Source organism: Triturus cristatus, chromosome 10, assembly GCF_964204655.1.
Source record: "Triturus cristatus chromosome 10, aTriCri1.1, whole genome shotgun sequence".
NCBI lineage: Eukaryota > Metazoa > Chordata > Amphibia > Caudata > Salamandridae > Triturus > Triturus cristatus.
This window is the reverse complement of record NC_140593.1, coordinates 1,235,869,915-1,235,889,546: the sequence shown is the minus strand read 5'-3', so window position 1 is coordinate 1,235,889,546 and position 19,632 is coordinate 1,235,869,915. Positions and strand designations below refer to the sequence as shown.

At 47.8% G+C, this 19,632-nt stretch overlaps 1 protein-coding gene across 5 annotated transcripts in view; it reads right to left on the bottom strand.

The window, feature by feature from the left end:
- HUWE1 (HECT, UBA and WWE domain containing E3 ubiquitin protein ligase 1) overlaps window positions 1-19,632 on the bottom strand; it is a 1,878,220-nt gene that overhangs the window by 1,771,760 nt on the left and 86,828 nt on the right. For all 5 annotated transcript variants that reach the window (XM_085629865.1, XM_085629862.1, XM_085629866.1 and 2 more), the window contains exons 3-5: window positions 15,178-15,276; window positions 14,225-14,431; window positions 13,988-14,140 (exon numbers count right to left, since the gene is read on the bottom strand). In XM_085629865.1, the coding sequence (XP_085485991.1) occupies window positions 13,988-14,140; window positions 14,225-14,431; window positions 15,178-15,276 (459 nt within the window). The remainder of the gene's footprint in view (window positions 1-13,987; window positions 14,141-14,224; window positions 14,432-15,177; window positions 15,277-19,632) is intronic.

The window sequence follows — 19,632 nt, the reverse complement described above, 5'->3', positions numbered from 1 at the left end:
GATAGGCCCAGCGGCGTGCGTCGACGTCCAGAATCGAGCCGATGAAATCAATGTCGAAGAAGATGGTGATTCAATGGTTTTTCTGTAAATTTTTCACTTCGAGAAGCTTGGAATTGAGATTTCCAACCAGAGCGGAAAAGTTGCATCCGAACCCAATGGCTGAAAAAAACAAAACAATCTAACGATGGAGTTGATGCCCATGCGCACTATCGTCCAAGGGAGGAGTCCCCTATCTCGTGACTACAAAGACTTCTTCCAAGCCAACAACAACGAGCAAGCATCCGATCCCAACACCAAATAGTGATCTATGCTAGTGTGTGACCTGCAGCTCATATGCCTCGAACATACTTTACTCAATAGAGAAAGACAAGAGACAACGAGTGAACCAAAAATTTATATTTATAGCTATATTGTGAAGAAAAAACAGAAAGGTGGAGTTCAATGCTCCAGGGGGATCCTGTCAACAGGAGCCGGAAAAAAGAACGGAGGTAACTGCCTCTGGCTGAGCATGATGGGATACTGGATGTCAGTCTTTTTCTTTCCCTATGTCAGCCTATGGGCTACATTGCCCTGCATTCCTTCATCCTTTTCTCTCAGAACAAAAAGGTTTGTGAAGGATTTTTTCTGTGGCATTGTAAAGTTGTCCATGCATTAGGTGCATGTTTCCGTGGATATTCTTTTTTGTTCCTTCAATCTGAATAATTTTGACCACTAAAGCCTAATCCTATAGGCAGCTTTATGACTAAGCGACTTTAAGACCTTCCTGAAGACACGCGAACTACAGAAGTTAAGATATATTGGAAAAAAGTGCTCACGGGTCCCCGCAAGCAGGCGGGACTATTCAACACTTATGATTAAATACGGAAATCCCCTATGAGAGAAGCTTAGTTATGGTTATTTAGCAAGCTCATGTAAGCAGGGCTTGACGCAAACTAAAAAACAATACCTAAAAAACTGAGTAATCATTTAAAAATGAAGGCAGAGTATGTACTTCTAAACATTAAAGAGAAGATTTTAACTTCTTTTGAAACAGACTAGCTCCCACTCTTAAAGCGAAGAGGGAGTATTTAACGGTTTAGCTGTAGCTACTGAGAACGCCCGACCATTAAATGACAGCAAGATGGAAGAGTTCCTTACCTCTAATCCTAGTTTTCCTTCAGGGGAATTGTAATTGCCATGTGTCTTGTAGTCCTTCGACTGAATACTACCACCAATGTGCAGGATGCCCGAACGCTTCCTCCAAAATATATATTTTTGTATTCCATCTTGGTTTACTTCAAGGCGGCCATACATTAAGTGACAAAAATATAGCAGCCTATAACAAACCGGACTGGGAATCGAAACTGCCCCCTCCCCCTCCCTCGTCTCACCACTGCCGCTTTTGTTACAAGGAACCGGAAACCAGTCCTAGGATGCTTGTTTCCAGTCCAGGGAGGACCTGGCTTGGCAGTTCGGGCTGGACTGTTTCCATGAGGCACAGGGTCAAGACTGATTTGCATATGGCTGGGTTCAAACTGGAATGGCATGGTGAGCAAAAAAACGATGGATCTAGGCCTAGATCTCTGTACTGGGGGGAATGTATGACATTGTTCTGCATTCTGTCCATCAGCTGGTGTTTTTGCATTTGTCAACCAGAGTGGGACGGGGATGCTCAGACGTGAGTACCGTGCTCTCCATGCCACTGGAATCAAGCTGTCCTGGCTGAAGAGGGGTGAAACCCCGAAACCGGTCCTAGGATGCTTATTTCCAGTCCAGGGAGGACCTGGCTTGGCAGTTCGAGCTGGACTGTTCCCATGAGGCACAGGGTCAAGACTGATTTGCATATGGCTGGGTTCAAACTGGAATGGCACGGTGAGCAAAAAAACTATGGATTTAGGCCCAGATCTCTGTACTGAGGTGAATGTAAGACATTGTTCTACATGCTGTCCAACTGTTTTTGCATTTGTTACAAGGGGCTGATATTGCAGCTATGCTGCAAAACCGGCACCCAGTAACAAACCCCCAATGGTGATATTTCTCTGTACTGCAGCTGTGGCTGACTTACCCCTGGAAGAAAACAAGTTACTTACCTGTATTTTTATTTATTTAAAAGGTTTTATAGAGCGCTGGCTGGACCCGGAGGTATCAGCGCGCTTTACAAAGTGAGTGTAGAGTACAGGTATATCAGTTCATAACGAGGATATTACACAGGTTGGGTTACAAAGTGCAGTTAGTATAATACAGTTAACGAGAGTCAAGTCTGATAAGAAAGAATAAAAATACAATGAATACAAGTAGTCAGGCTATTTACAGCAACAGGTAGATGGAGGGGGGCTAGGTGGCAGGTGGGGAGGCGTGAATAGGGGGAGAGAAAGACAAAAGGAGGGGAGGTAATGCCTGAGGGAAGGGAACATGGAAGGGGGGAGGATAAGAAGGGGAGGGGAAAGGAGGACAAAATGGAGAGAAGGAAAAGTTGGGGAGGGGAAAGTACCTGTAACTTTAGTTCTCCAGTATTGGAAACTTTCATAGATTCACATGCTTGAATCATTCCCAGTCGTCGAGATGGGAGTCCCCAGTAAATCAAAATAGCAACGCAAAGCTATCAAACTAGAAACTAGGCCTAGGCCCATTTCAGATTTAACATATATCCAACTCTTTTTGTAAGAGACCAAATAAAACACAACAAATCAGAACAGCCTCACCCTTTAGAAACTTCCTGAAAGAACCACAGACCTTCAGATTTTCGCAGCAGTAGTGCTATAGGATAACCAAAAAGGTCAAAAAGAAGGTGGAGCTTTCTCAGGGGAGGAGGGTGGGCGCATGTGAATCTATGAAAGCTACCAATACTGGAGAACTACATTTACAGGTAAGTAACTGGTTTCTTACTCCAGTATTGAAACTTTCATAGATTCACATGCTTGCATCAGAGTAGCTAGCAGTTATGAGCACTTTTTTAAAAAAATAGTGCATGACAAAGTAGAAACCATCAAATTGCTTTCTCAATCTAGACTCTGAAAAGTATCCAAATAAGCATTTAATCTGTGTAATTCTGCAGTAACTACCAAGAATCTGCGAACAGTCATAGGCTTCTTGAACATGTGCAAAAGTTGTATGCAAATACTACGTGAAAAAAGAAAACATTTACCAAAGAATGTGCGAGGCGTTAGGAATGAAAAAGGAAGGTGGGATGAAACAGTCAGCTCACCGCTATTGAAAAAGCTTCCTCAGGACTGCTTGACTCACTGCCGTATCACCACGTGTCGAAAAATCCAAGCAGGAATGTCTGGGAAAGGTATGGATACTCTTCCAGGTGGCTGCTCTGCAGATGTCCCGGATAGGTACCCCAGCAAAGAGGGCTGTAGAGGAAGAGACTGCCCTCCTGGAGTGAGCACGGACTTACCCCTGGAGGGGCTTTCCAGCTAATTGATTACAATACTGGATAGAGCTGAAAATCCAACGTTCAATTCCTTGTTTAGAAAGGGGGAAACCCTTACAAGGAGCACTGTAAGCCACAAAGAGCCGAGGTGACTTCCTAAAGTGTTTAGTTCTTTGGAGATAGAGTTTTAAGCAACGCTGAATGTCTAGTGATTAAAGTGATGTCTCAACCGGAGTTGTAGGTTGAGGGGGAAAAAAAAAGTCTTAAGAACCACAGGTTTAATTAAGTGGAAATCAGAGGGCACCTTGGGGATGAACTTCAGGTTAGTACGGAGTTCTACGGTGTCATTCTTGAACTGAAGAAAAAGCTTCTGGATAGTGAGTGCCTGCAATTCTTCTGGCTCCGACATCGGATAGAAGAGTTAGCGAAGAGCCACCTTCCACAACAGGAATTTTAAGTCTGCCTTAAGGAAAGGTTCGAAGGGAGGTTTCATGAGCTGAGCCAAGACCACGTTACGGTGCCACATTGGTGGAAGAGGCTTAATCGGATGTAAGACTTGAAAAAATAAAACCTTCATAAATGGTTTAATTATTCTTGCTGACCAAAGAGAAGGGCCTGAAGATGTTCTTCTGCAGCGAGATGACCGTAAGGTGAACCTTAATAGATGTATGAGCCAGGCCCGCTTTTGCCAAAGAAAGGATGTAAGGAAGGATTTCATGAGCTGAAGAAGAGAAAGGATGAACTCCCAACTCTTGGCACCAGTGACAAAACCTCTTCCACTTCATCCGGTATGTCTTGTTTGTAGTCCGAGCACGAGCTTGGGAAAGGATGTCTACATTCTGCGGACAGCTTCAGGTCGAAGCTCTGTGCTCAGGAGCCATGCTGATAATTGCAGGGATTTGGGATCTGGACACATTACTTGGCCCTGGGACATCCTCAGCAATGATGGTATAGGATCCAAGGGAATCAGTTGCTCCACCAACAGAAGAAGCTCCATGTACTAGTCCTGGCAAGGCCAGGACGGTGGTATGAGGATCATTTTGCAGGGTTCCGCCTTTAACTTCCTGAGAAGCCCCGGGAGGAGAGGAATGGGGGAAGTGTAGACAAAGGCACCTGACCATGCCATCGAAAACACACTGCCCCAGGATCTCAGATGGTGATGCCAGCTTGCGAAGTACCGGCATTTCCTGTTTTCTGGTGTCGCAAACCGATCTATGGACAGTCTGCCCCATAGTAGGAAAAGGTCCTCCAGTGTCCTCTGATCCAGCTCCCACTCGTGGCAGACTGACTTTAGCCTGCTTAGTGCATCTGCCTTCTCAGTGAGATTCCCTGGAAAATGCTCCGCTTTCAGTGAAACCCCATGTAGGATCGCCCATTCCGAGATACCTGTAGCTTCCACAGACAGGATCTCATGCCACCCTGTTTGTTGACATAATGCATTGCCGTGGTAGTGTCTATTCTTATCAGAACCGATGAATTTTTTATTATCGGGAGAAACGCCTGTAGGGCTAGGCAAATTGCTCTGAGTTCTAGCAGATGGATGTGCAAAAGACGAAGATGCGGTGGCCATCGATCACTTATCTGGAGGTCCTTTACGACCGCTCCCCAACCCTCCAGGGATGCATCAGTCTTAATTATCAGAGGAGCTGGGGTGACCAAGAAGGAGACCCTGGGAAATGTTCCTTGTTAATCCACCATGAAGCGGCTTCTCTCATTGGTATAATGACAGTGATCAGGTCCTCGAAAAACCCCTGCACCTGATGCCACTAAGTGCAGTTGCTCCTGAAGAGGACGCATTCGTAGTCTGCAGAGGGGTATCAGGAATGCAGGACAAAATGGATCCCAGAAGGGATTTATAGAGGCGGACTTAAAGTTACCTTTTTAGAAGTAGACGGGCTATCGACATCAGTTTGGTTTGCCTTGCGAGTGACGGAAATGACCTGTTCAGGGACGTGTCCAACATGGCTCCCAGAAAAATGACGTTCTTGGACCGACACAAGTTTGACTTTTCCCTGTTGAGGGTAAGACCTAGACTCTTGAGCAGCTTTGTACAGGATGTCACCGAATTCCTGGCTGAGGTTTTTGAGGGGGCATTTAGCAACCAGTCGTCTAGGTAGGGGAACACCTGGTGCTCTTGTCTGAGGAAAGCCACTACCAGAGCCCGAATTTTCATAAAGATTCTTGGTGCCGATCTGATGCCGAAAGGGAGGACTTTAAATTGAAAGTGGCTTTTGGCTACTGTAAAGCGAAGGAACTTACTGTGTGATGGATGAATGGGGACGTGAAAATGGGTCCTCCATGTTCAAGGTAGCCATGAAATCTCCCTAATTTAGAAGTCGAAGTATGTCCTGTAAGGAGAACATTCAGAACGACTGCTTTATGAGATAGGTATTGAGCTCCCTCAGATCTAAGCTAGGGCGCCACTGACAGTCTTTAACCAGAAAGCACCGAGAGTAGAATCCCTTTCCTCTTTATGATAAAGGGACAGGTTCTAGTGCCCCTTTCTGCAACATTTGTTGGACTTCTAGGCGCAGGAGACAGAGGTTTTGTTAAGTGGGTGAAAGGTGGGGTGTTTGGAGGAGGATGAACAAACTCCAACATATGGCCAAATTGAACTATGCTGAGCACGCAATGATCTGAGGTTATTCGTTGCCAATATTGGAAGTGAAGAGAAACCCTGCCCCGTACAGGGGGAAACAAACTTTACATTGCAGTCATTAGACCGAGATGCCTTTACAACGCGGTCATTACAACGACCGCGTGGTTACAACGCAATGCCATTACTACGCAAGTCATTACATCGACTTGCAGTAGATGGCTCTCTAACATAAGGAATACTATCATTTACTATTCCAACACCTTCCCTACTGTTGCGTAGGCTGGAGTTAGAATAGTAAATTCTACATTCCTAATGTTACAGCGCCATCTACTGCAAGTCGTTGTAATGACTAGTTTAGTAACGGCATTGCGTTTTAACGCGGTAGTTTTTAACAACCGCGTGGTTACGGAACACTACTTGCATGCTTTGTAGCATGCTTTATTCCTGTACAGGGGTTTGGTGAGGGGGAAAGAACAGTAGTCGGAGCCTGCAAGCCGCTATTGACATCTTGAAGAATTCTTCCCCTCTTGTCCTGCTCTGCCCTCTGGGCGACGATTTTGAATAGGTTGTTGACTGACCTTGTCACCGTTTGTACTGCGGACGGGAAGACTGTGTGGCAGGTGTATAAGAGGAGTATCTAAATTGCTGGTACCCTCCTTTGTATGAAGGTAGCCCTCTGCCCCTTACTCCTCGAAAAGGAACTTTGCAGTATTGAAGTGTCCCCAGCGACTTCGCCATGTCTGTCTTTTTTTTGTGCTCAGAGGGCGCTAGAGGGCGCACAAGCAGAATGGCCGCACTGACGTGAGGCTCCTGCTGCCTGGACATCTAATCCTGCATTTATCCTCTGCAAACCGCCGATACTCCGGCAAAAACCACGCCGGGTTGTTGCTGATACTGGCCTGATGCCTCGGTAGAAGACTGATGTCTCTGTGACCTGCTCCGGAGGAGTACGAGGCGCTTTGACCTGAGGCGGGCGCTGGGCTGCAGAGGAGTGGAGAGGGCTGGCGGCCGTGTTGCGACGCCAGCGCGGGGCGCACCACGAGACGGACGGGCCCTGGCGGACGCCTGCACTCCCGGCGCCCTGTACTACCGGCGGAGCTGCTGCGGGACGCGGGGAGAGCGAGCTACGGTTGCGGGACGCTGCTCGGGACTTGTCCTCCCCCCCCCCCGCCCCTCGTTGCTGGCGGCGAGTCTCCCGGCCCGCCGCTCGAACTGGAGGGCGCCTGAGGGCCGCTGCGGAGGGCCCGGTGTGGGACTGCTGGCGAGACGTGGGGGACATCTGGACGCCTGGTGAGTCGTATCCCCGTCCCCCCCTCTGTGCCCAGGGGAGCGAGTGAACTGAGGTGCCATACGAAAGACGTGGAAGTGTGCGGAGCGGGAGGACCCGCCGGATGTGATGCCCCTGGGGGACCTGGTGCACTGTGCTGCTGGGACGTGGCTGGATTGCCTGCGACTCGCAATTTGCGCGCAGCGTTGATCACTGGTGTATTGGAGGCCCCACCTGGACGGAGGGGGCTTGATCTTGCAGGGCGGGCGCTGCTGAGCTGGTGCACTCACCCGACTTCGCCGCTACGTAGATTTGTGGTAGGGTGCCTTGGGGGCGTGTGTTGGTCCTGTGCCTCCACTGCCTCATGACTCTCAGAGGGTGGCGCTCCAGAGGCTGCTGACATTCTCGTGTCGCGCGGGCACAAGCGGTGCTTGCCCCGTCTCCTTGCTGGTGAGGGCTGACATGTGCTACCGGTCCCGCAGTCGCTTGGCGGGCGGAGTCTGGATGGTGTGAAGAGCCTGTGCAGCTATACTGGACCGTTGGCGGCTAGCGTTCCTGGGGTGGCTTGGGTGGTGGACCCCCCCCCCTCCCTGCTTGTGACTCTGGCACTCGGGCCCGAAGTTGGGGCTTCTTGTGCGTTATTGGCCACTGCTGCAGACGTGCTGTGCTACGCCTGGCGCCTTTGCCCTCATCTGCGCCCGCGTGGCGCCTGAGACTCGCCCTTGTCACCCGCCGCTGCTGGTCCGCACGCGAGACCTAAGATGGGCAAGCAGGACAGTCGGCAGCCCAAGCTCACGTTTGAGGCCCCAGCGGCCAAGAAAAACGCAAGGAGTGCACAGGACACTGGAAGCTCTACTGACCTGCATGCGGATGGTGCGAGCTCCGGCCCCCCAGCAGCGGACTTGCGACAGCTGATGCAGGAAATGAGACAGGGCTTTACTACTGTGGTTGATAAGGTGGACCGGCTGTCGTCCAGAATGGACGCTTTCGCGCAGAAAATGGATATCCACGAAGAACGTATCACGGAGGCGGAACGACGGATATCTGATCAGGAAGACACCTCTATTTCCCACACCTCACAAGGATGGATAATGTTTTAAGGGTTATTGCCGCGAAGAATGAGGAGTTGGAGGCCCGTAGCCAACGCAATAACATCCGCGTGGTGGGTGTGCCCGAGTCTACCAATACTGGGCGCATGGAAGACTATGTAGAGAAGATACTCCTTGCCTCCGTAGGGGCTGAGGCGTTCTCTGGGCAGTTTATCGTCGAAAGGGCACATCGCTCCCTTGGACCACGGCCTAAGCCGGGAGCCCCGCCGAGGCCAATCATCGCTCGGCTCTTAAACTACCGGGACCGTGATGCTGCGCTACGGGCTGCGCGCACGAACAAGACCCTTGCCTGTGAGGGGGTCAGCTTTACTATCTACCCAGACTTTACGCCTATTGTACAGGAGCAAAGGCGTAAATCTCTAGACGTTAAAAAGAAATTGCGGGCCCTGCAAATTGATTACGCCTTGTTATACCCGGCTAAGCTAAGAATCACCCACCAAGCGAAACAGCATTTTTTTACAAATCCGCAACAAGTGGAAGATTTTTTGAAGACTCTTAAGCCTACGCGAAATGTGAGACAAGGGAGTGATGTGGAGGACCACGAGGACGGTCATTAGGTGTGGAATCACAGCTTTGTGTTGGTTGCTCGCCGCACTGGTATACTGCGGCAGTGTTGGCGGTGGGCTGATCCACCCGCTGGGCACGCTGCTGAGACGGCGCTTCAGAGCACGAAGACGATGTGACCGGACATAGGACGGTGGTTGGTAATGTACTCCAGGCACCCCCCCCCCCCTCCTTGTTGGGTTGTTCCCTTACTTTGGGAGGGGGCCGGATTTAGGGAGTGGACACGGGTGCCCTCTGGCTGAACCTCATGGGGTGTGCCCCACTGAACATGATGACTCTGTTGCTCTTGTTGAGCTGTTTGTGGGGTTTCTTGGGAGGGGGAGGGAATTCTGGCAAGTTAGGGATGCTTCAGTGGGTTGGGGGTAGATAGTGTGACTAGGGTCCCCTTGGATACTCTGATTGTCTTCGGGACAGCTGCTCCAAGTTTAGCATTTAAGCAAAAGCCTGCATACGCACTTTGGTTCTTGATCGTTGGTGGGTGTGGGGGTTGCTCTGTGCTGGTTAGATCTCTTGTTATGGCATGGGTCCTCCAACGAAGTGTACTAAGCTTGGTACCCATTAGTGGGTGGTCGCCCGGGGCTCCTGGTTGTGACCTAACTATGATCGCTTTGTACTTAATACAAGCTGGGCGGGCTTTTGCAGGGGCGTTAGGTTACACCTTGCAGTTATTTTGGCAGGGGGGGTGGGGGGTTGGGGGTGTTTAACACTGTTACGATGTTTGGTGCGTTTTTCTTTACAGTGATGCTACCTACTGTTCTGGCATGTGTTTATAATGAAAGGTTGTGGGAGGGGGGCCCTCCTGCCGCCTTGGGTGCGAGTACACGTTCACATACGGCCTAGCACGGCTACTTCCAGTGCTGTAGGACACGTGATGCCCTATTGCGGTGCGACACAGCATTGTCCAGGCATCTGCCTCCTTTGTCCGGACGTGTAGTTAGAGGAGCTGCCGGATTTTTCGACCTGCGCTGCCTGTGATGACAGAGTCCAGTTTCGGTTGACTCACTAAGCAGGCCGGGCTATCCTCCGAGGCTTTATATTTCTTTTCCAATCAAGGAAGAACCGGGACCACCGTGGATGGGGTCTTCATGACTTTAAGACCTTCTTCCCATACATGATTTACAATGAGAATGGTTCTTACCGTTTTCTAATAGGTTCCTTAAAGTCATAAGAAACAGTCTGTGAAGGCATAGCCAAATCAAACCTCATGGCCGCCCTCTCCAGCAGACTCTGTAAACCACCTATGTCCCCAGCAAAGAATCAACAGGAACCGGGGAAGGAGTAGGGATAATATAATCCTCCCACTCCCCATGCGGGTCTGGGAGATTCATGTCCCCTTGGTCATTATCCAAGGTATCTTGTTGGATAAAAGGAGTCGTTGGTGGAGGACCCTCTATTAACTGCAGCTTTGGTGGTGGCACCCAGGGGGGTGGAAGGCACCGAGGCTTGTCCAGTGGGAACTGAGCCCTGTTCCGAACCGAAGATGGTGTTGGAAATCTCCGTTTGTAGTCTAATAGCATAAATTGAAAGTCCGAAATCAATGAGGACGGCATACAGACAATCTCCTCTTGATATCCTCTATGGTAGTCCTGGGGAGGATCATAGTCCTGCTCCCCTTCAGATCCCTCTTCAGAATCCTCCTCCTGGCACTTAACGTGCAGCTCTGAAGGGATATGGGCATATCCGAAAGGACCATCAGCATCCAAGTCCTTCTCTCCCAGGAAGAGAGTGGGTAGTAGAGGGGTCAGCTTGCTGGGTGAAGTGACTTCAGCAGTCACATTAGCGCTGTCTCTGCAGAATGTTTTACTCCCGTCAACGAAGTTATTTCCATCGACAGCGATGCCGTTGATACGATAGCCGTTGTCCTAGTCGCCAGCGTTCTTGACATTGGCATCGACAGCTTAGTAGTCACCGCCATGGTCGCCTCTATCGATGGAGTTGGAACAGTCTTCGTCGACACCATCAAAGCTATCGGCGACGATCCTGCCGTCTAAACTGAAGAAAACAGAAGAGACTGGCCCGTTACTCCACGTCGGCGATGCCGGTTTCTTCATAGGCGGTGTCGTCGACTGCTTCGTCGACATTGGTAACTTTTTTCCTGTCTTTCCTCAAGAGGAACAGAATATGGTTTCTTGAACACCTTTCTTCCCTCAGGAGGGGAAGGAGGAGGAACAGAGCTGGACTTCCTCATTCCACTCCCTCCTGTTTCAAGTCCTTTCCACCTCGGTGAGGAGATTTAGTTGGACTGAGCCTGTCAGACCCATGGGAGTTCTTTTTAGAGACTTTGAGGGCGCTCCACAGAAGTAGGGTCAGACCTTTCTCTTTTTCCAGATCTTCCAGAAGACGAAGCAGACGAGGCCTCATCACCGTCATCACTAGAGACTGGATCTCTTCTGGAGCCATGTAAGGCGACCTCCCTCATGATCGCTGAAGGTTTTAGTTGAAAAGGTACGACATACCTTGCAGTCCTTGGCTTTGTGGTCCGGATACAAGCAGTATATGCAATCTTTATGAGGGTCATCCACATAAAGCCTCTTTTTAGAGCAGGTGACAAGCTCTAAAAAGGACCTTTTTCTCCTAGTCTGCCATGATGAATAGAGAACAGACCAAGATTGTAGAGTAATCTGGAAATATATAGCTGAAGAATTCTCTCAAAAGTAGTAGAATAAGGAATAACTGAGCAGAGCTCAGTGGAGACTACCTAGCACAATATGCGGTAGAAAATCAGAAGGTCTGAGGTTCCCTTAGGAAGGTTCTAAAGGGCGAGGCTGTTCTGATTGGTTGTGTGTTTTATTTGGTCTCTTTTACAAAAAGAGGTGGATTGGACTGAAATGGGCCTAGGCCTAGTTTCTAGTTTGATAGCTTTGCGTTGCTATTTTGATTTACTGGAACTCCCATCTCGACGACGGGGGAATGATTCAAGCATGTGAATCTATGAAAGTTCCAATACTGGAATAACTTGTACTACACTGACCTGAACGTGTGGCGGTGTCCTTGGGAATTAAAATTTATTAACAGAATAAGTCCTATAAAGAGCTTACACAATCCATTTACAATATACAGCTGACTCGGGAGTACCTGGTCATAGAAATGCATTATAGAGGAGAGTAGAGGTAACCCCACTTTCATACAGGGCGAATTAAGCAGCCTAGCCAACGCCACCAAGGTGTGATTGGGCAGTGTGGCTTGCCAGCGGCTGTCCTGCAGATTGGGTGAACTGTGGTGGGACCTAAAAATTCATCGTACACATGCTACATTTCACTCCAGGGAGAAACACGGAAGTCACTTTTTTTTTTTTTTTTTAAATCGAAGAAGCAAAAAAAAAAAAAGTCAGCATCTGGCGACAGCCTAAGAGATGGAAGAGATTACACTGCGAGGTAACTTCTCCCATCTCACAGGCTAAGTAAAAAAGCCACTGGTGGACTTTAACCAGATGTAAAGAGCTGCCATAAGGCACTGACTAATGTGCCCATGATTGTGGAGAGATATGGCAGGACTCCTGCCCTCCTAAAACAGCAACATCTCTAGGCATAACGGGATTTCCTTCCAATATGGTGGCCACATTCCATCAGAAAGCTGAGTGTGAGAGGTGGAAGGGGATTCTGGACGGCCTATGCTATGGAAGATCAAGCTCAGAGGGAATTGTGGGGGACGAGGCTGGAAAATTTAACAGAAAAATGTTGGGTACTTGGATAACCTTATAACTGATTGAAAAGATGAGAGCACAAGCTAATACAGCCTAGACATCTCAAATATGATCACTCTGAACTCACATCTATCGTAAACTTTGATGAAAGGTGGAATATTTGGAAATACATGCTACGGGCAGGAGGATCAGCATTTTGGAATTACCCATTTAGACAGAGCTTGAAAACGTAACATTCTCAAGGGAATTTTGTGCGATATGGAGGTCAGAGTATCAGCCTTGAGGGATCTCTGCTCACCCTCTAAGGATTGAAAAGGCAAAAGGGAGGATATTAGCAGAGCTGGCCGAAACAGGGGTAAGATTAGGTTTCCAAAGACTGCCAAGAGAAAGGGCAAAATGCCAGCAAACTGCTCCAGAGTTCACATTTTTCCAGATCTCAGCCTCATGAATCAATAAGCTACTGTTCAGACATGTACCTGGAGTTCTGCTGGTCTTGAGCCTAGTCTGATGGAACTCTGTTTTGAAGGCTGGAATAGGAGACGTTCACACAAGTTCAGTTTTGACTGCATTGGAGGAGTTTAATGCAGTGATTTTCTCACTTCTCTTTCCTCCAGCCACTCCCTGCACTTTTTATTTCCTCCTCACCTGGGTAGTTGCTCAGTGGAATGTGTTATGAGGGCAGTAATGCAATTGACGTTATACATCAATTGGAAAAGTAAGTATTTATTTACGATGCCGCCTAGGATTGTTTTGCTACTGAGAAGCTTTAAGTACATGTGGAACTTTTGTTTCTCTGGTCTGGCGTCTTCATTAAAGAAAGATTTAAACCGAAAAGCAATTGGCGAGTAATGATGTGATCCATGAAACTAAAGTTTAGATTAATAAAGAATTTGTAAGACATTACTCTCCAACACAGATCACCCCCTCGCTGCCACAAAAGAAGGTGCTCTGGTAAAGTGCTTCAGGGAATCCTCTAGCAAAGTGGTGAATGAAATTAGATTTATAGTGCCTCCACTCCAGAGTCCTCTAGTAGCTATACTGGTGTTTAGGCAGAGGTGGGAGGTCTGTAGTTGGAAGCATCGTTCGTTGCACGATTTGACATGGTTCTGGCAACCCCTTGCATCAGTGATTGGGGGGGTGGGGGGGAGGGGGATTTTCAGACAGTCATGATAGTTTGATTTTAGGGGCCTTCTGTGGTCCTCATACATGCACAAAGGATGTAACTGGGTCTAATAGGTTAGCAGCACTAGGAGACTCATGGGCACCACAGATGCTTTAATGATGTCCCATAGTTAAGCCACAGCATGCACTGACTTCAGAAGCGATGCACACCATTTGAAGAGCCAGTAACACATTTGGCATACAAAGGTCCACAAAGACTGACACTGCATGTGCTTTCCAAGACTCTAAACAAGAGGCTAACATTCTAATTCGCTGTCTCGACACTCACCTCTGCTAGATGCTGAAGTCGTGAAAGCAGGGGAGTACGTTTATCGGAGCCCAGCCTTGTGATATAGTTAGACCTTTTGCTGAACACATATAGGAGGTTTAGCACAGCCAGCACTACTTGCATATCTGAAGAAGCCAGTAAGGTTGTCAAATGCTGCAAAGAAGAACAAAGTTAGAGTTACAATTTCAGAACTTCGCAGAATTTAATCAGTGCCAGACAGTATCTCGGACAACATACCTCAATGGAGCTATACAGATGTCGGGAGAAGCTATACTCTATGAGCAAAGCAGTGAAATTCAGCACAGACAGGAGAAGGGCTTTGAGTTGCTCCTTTTCAGGCCGGTCACACACCAGCATCCAAGACATATTCTCTACTGTCTGCCCAGCATCTGCAAGGATCCCATCAAAGCGGTCCAGCAGATCTACCCAGTGGTAAAGCTCACACTATAATGGGAAACAAGAAACCAGCTTTAACCAGGAATGGCAGGAGCCAGCAGGAGAAAAGCAAACAATAGTTACAAGGGCCAGATTTAGGACTGGAACAACGGGTTTAATCCCATCTAATTTTACACCCATAGCACTCAAAGCAGGAGACTTCTATATTCACAACACCCTTTCTAAGCACACAGGCCAAACAGCAAGTACTGCATCCTTATTACATTCACCTAAATGCTTTCTCCAAAACATCGCCAACACTCATTTTTCCATCCAGCTCTTTTAAACACTTACACAACAAACGTTCATCTTAGTTAAAAGCAAGGCAGTTCCCTTAGAGCTCTTCAAATACGGTCAACTACAAGCCCATTCTATAACCTCATCACTAACAGCTATGCCCACTTTAAGTCTAAAACTCAGCCAAGCACCCCACCCTAAATAGCTCAAGACCCAAGCTACAATGGGCTTCTCAATGAGCAAGTACGTTCTACTGCAAGAGCAAACCTAAGTGCAGAAAACAAATTATACATACAAAAGTTGAGAGCAGTAAAAAAAAAAAAAAAAAAATGCCTCATGTCACCAGAACATTAAGCTTTCTGCACAGTCGGTCAAATCAGCTCATGAAATTCGAGCCAAGACTAGAACTGTTAAAACAGATGTGGCTGTAAAATAAAAGCCTGGCACCCTGAAATGGAATGAGCTGGAACTCCCACTTACAACACGGAAGTTGTAGTCGCAGAAGGGTTTTATGTTACCTTTCCAATGTTCCATGCCTTTATCTGTTGCAGCTCTAGTAGAAGTTGCTCATCAGTGCAGATCTTGAGTTTGTCAATCAGGGCTCGGCAATCCGCAGGCTGGACAGAAAGAACACATAACTGCGATGAGAAGAAAGCAACAACTACAGTGGGGATGTAAAGTGCAGAAAGACTGCTTTCTTCTACATGGCTGATCTGTACACTTACACAGTGTGACAGCCTCAGTGACTGTGAAATGTGTAACATGCAGTAGAAAAACAGGTTGTTTCATGAGGGCTCTAGAGCAACAGGCCAGCTAATAAATGATACCATCTTAGCAATCACCTCACGGTATACTATCGACCAGAGTCGAAGGAAGCACACCAAAGAGACGCCGTCACAGGTCTAACTTTAGGACCTTGAAACAAACCCAGGAAACAAATCTAGCACTGGAGCTTGACAAAAGAACTAGAATCTCAGATATCACTTCATGACAGTAAATATTAGAAGAGGAAAGCAAAAACCAAAAAGAGTGAAATCTATTAGTGTCCAAATTACATTATCATCCAAACTACCCATAATATTCTGGTTTCAATTTCCAACTGAACGCACAATACTATTTAATGCACAGCACCGCATGCATTGTAAAGCCAATATTTTTGCCTGCATCAAAAACAAAAATGGATTTTCTTAAGTGCACCACCGAGTAAAAAAAAAAAACAATCCTTTTTTTATTGACTAAGGTGGCAGACGCTATTTACATCAGGAAATTAGAGGAGAGAAAAAAAGTTCAAATAGAGCATTTTCTCAGGGGCCGAAAATTAAAATTGTGGGTGTGCGCGAGGGCTGTATCTATGCAGTGGCACTCCCCACCACCCACAGTTTGCTTTTTGTGTTTTTTTAACGCGCATTACCCCGTTTAAAAAAGGCACATTAGTGCAATACCCATAAAGTGCAATTAGAGCAACTTTCACCAATTGTGATTGGTAAATTTAAAAAAAATTGGTCACTTCATTTTGTAGGCGCAAGCATCCATGTTAGCGTGCGCCTACAAAATGATGCAACTGGCATGTCATGGTACTATTTTGTTTTTACCTTTTCCGCCATGCTGCATATACACCATGGCTAAAAATCATTGGCAGCACCAATAGCTCATAAATGAAAGCTATTGGCTTTGCCAGTGCTTGTTCAATGAAAGTGTATTTATTACATTTTTTATTTAGAGTTTCATGTAGGTTAAAACCCCCATTTTAGCTGCAGATTTTGTTCTTTTAAGCTACCAGACATCCCTCTCCCCACACTCCCTGACCCTGGCCCGTCGTACACAGTTCACACTTTTGTATGCACTTTACAAATATAAGGAAGGTTGTCTTGCAGTAAGTACAGGCTAGACTGGCTGTAGAAACAAAGCCAATTCGCAAAATAGCACAAGACAACCATACAACATTGATTTTTGTTGCTATGGTCATTTCAGATGGTTTTGTGAGCAGGTTAGCCCTGCTCATATAACAAGCTCCTGTACATTAAGAAATCCAGCCCAGATTTACAAAAGTGGAAGATCTGCGGGCCACAAGAGATGGTGTGCAGCTCACAAACAGCCCATCCTTTGAGAACCACTGGTCTACCTGAAGCTCCTGGCTCCCCTCAGTCCAACACTGGAAAAAGGAAGCCAGACCTACAGGATTAGGCAAAGTCTACTGCGGATCACGACCTTTGGAAGAGTTTTTTAAATTAAATTGATCCAAGAGTCCGGTGAGTTCTTTGTTACACTCTCAATAGGCAGGCTCAAAAATGTCCCACAGTCTGTTAACTTCAGATATAAAAATACAAAGCAAAGAGTACTGAGGGGATATTACTAAAACACCCAGTGTAGTAAGCAAGAGGGGTTTAGACACTAGAGGCCTACAACTCCTTGCCCCAGGGTGTTGGGAGGCTTAACAGCCAATACTACTTTTAGGAAAGTGCCACTTTTTTGCATAGTTGCATGCCATGCACATCAAAACACTGCCTGTGGCATAGGTCAGTCACCACTCTAGCACAGCCCTAAAATAGGGTGCACTTAACCACAGGTGAGATCCCAATGGCATGAGCCCTAGAGCCTTACAGTACCCGTGCTATTCACAGATACTGTAGGTGCAGTAATGACATTTTAAAACCATAGGCTGGGAGTTTGGCACTGCACAGTTCCATGATGGCTTTACTAAAGTCTGAAGTTTTTGGTATCAAACTTCTCAGCCCACTAAACCCACACTGATGCCAGTGTTTGACTTAAATGCCAAATGCACTCAGAGGGCATATTAGAGATGCCCCTTGAAAAACGACCTAACTAGTGTCCTGGCTGAGTGGCTGCTCACCATCTACCACCCCCAGACAGGTTTCTAGATCACTGGGTCGAGAGCCTCCAGCTCTCATGTCCTGAAACACAGCAAATTGTGGGCAGAGGTGCAAAGCCTCCTCCCCCAGGATGGGCGGGGTCAAGGAAGGGAAAAGGTCAAAGGCTTGATGCCTTAGTATGCTGTGCCTGCCATTTGCTGCTCCCAGCAACTGGCCCCCTACCGGTTCCAACCGCCACTTTGGGAAGGAGAATCAGCACGAAAACCAAGATAGGAGGAGAGGTGTGCCCACCTTTGCCAACTCCACCCCTCAGTTGAAGGAGACTAGGCGAAGCACACGTCAGTCCCCGCCATGTTGAAGATGGGGGGACCCAGCTAACCAGAGAGGTTTATTCCCCCCCCTCCCACTGGAGGGTGGTATAAGAGGGGGTATACCCACCCCAAGGAAGGGTCCCCCTTGGTCCAGACCTGTACCTACTTGAATCTCCACTAAATTTAGTATTTAGGGGCATCCCGAACCTTGCCTCCTCAGACAAGCAAGAGAGACCAAAGAGCTGTGCTGAAGGAAGAAAAGGAGGGCACTAACTGCCTTGGCCCCAAGCCCTACTGGCCTGTCCCGGCCTCTACCTGCTCCAGCGGAACACCGGCATGTCCAGCTGCCCCCCCAGAACCCAAAGGACCTGCCCTGCCTTCCCTGCTAACACACTGTCTCCCGTGAGCACTGAACATGCTCAACTCACAGACTTTGGTTTCAGCGGGATCCGAGTCTACGCCACTCTGCACCGGACACCCTACGGCCCAAGTTTGAGAGGCCCAACATCACGAGGAGGTCCCCCAGCGAACCGGACCAGGGATCTGGTGATCCCAGACCTACCTCAGGCCTTCAGCCGCCGCCTGCAGTCTATCTGGAGGGTCCCCCCACCAGCAGCTGGTAAGGAAACCAGACGCCTAAAGACCCCCTTGCACAAGACGCCCCATGGCCTTGGGAGGCCCAACCGACTGTCCAGGCAACCCACAGCATCCCAACTTAACTCTCCAGCCGGTGGTCACCTCCAGGAAGCATCCTTGCTCGAACCTACAGTCTCTTCCGACCAGAGATCTCCCATGGAAAACATGGCACCCAACACCAACTCAGCACCCTGCACCCGGCCACCCCTGTGGGTGCACCTTGTGTGCTAAGTTGGATCCCCCCTTTGCCCCAAGCTTATCCCTAGGACCATTGCTCCCACATGCCCGGTTGCTTGCTTAACAGCCAACCGAAGGCCCCATAGCCCCATTGGTTAACATGGACTCCGTCTCTGCAACCAGCCGCACTAGTGCTGCTGAGGGTGCTCTTTGAGTGCATCCTTGACCCTCGGGGTACCCTTGTTTTAACCCCAGAAATTCAACCCTCAAAACCAATTGCTTACCTGCAAAACTATATTCAAATTTTCTCCCATAGGACTGCATTGACCGTTTCCCCTCTGAAAATCATGTTTCAAGTTGAGATTGTATGACAACTCAAGCAACTGTGGTTTACTTGTCTTTGTCTAGAAAATGTCCCAGTGTGATATCTAGGCATAGCACATGCAGTAGAAAAAGTAACAAAACATGTAATAAAGTAATTGCAAACTAACGTCAACTGTCTTTAAATGTTTTACAAACTTGTAACAAAGCCGGTTTCATTCAGCTTGCATATTCTGGTCAACCTGGGCTGAAAAGTACAATTTGTGTTACTTGTACCAAGTCCTGCTTGGCTCTCAAAATAAAAAACTAAAGAAATATCTTTTATACAAACAATTGGTCTGGTGGAAGTCTGAGTGTGTGACATCATTTCTTGCCAGAGTGTGTACAACAAATACTTAACACTACCCTCTGATAAAGCCTTACTGCTCGCCCACACTACCACAAAAGAGTACGGTGAAATCTACTTTTACCTCTGTAAGCCTCTGGGGATTCAATGGACTCTGCACACTATACCTTACTTTGGTATAGTATATACAGACCCAGCTTCCTACACCACTCACATTATTCTGGAAGTAGCATGGGTGTAGGCAAGTCTTTGCCCCCCACCGCCCCTGTCAACTTTGAAGGATCTCTAGACAACTATGCATTCCTTACCACAGGCAGGGGGTACTGGGAGCCTCCTTAATATGGCAAAAAG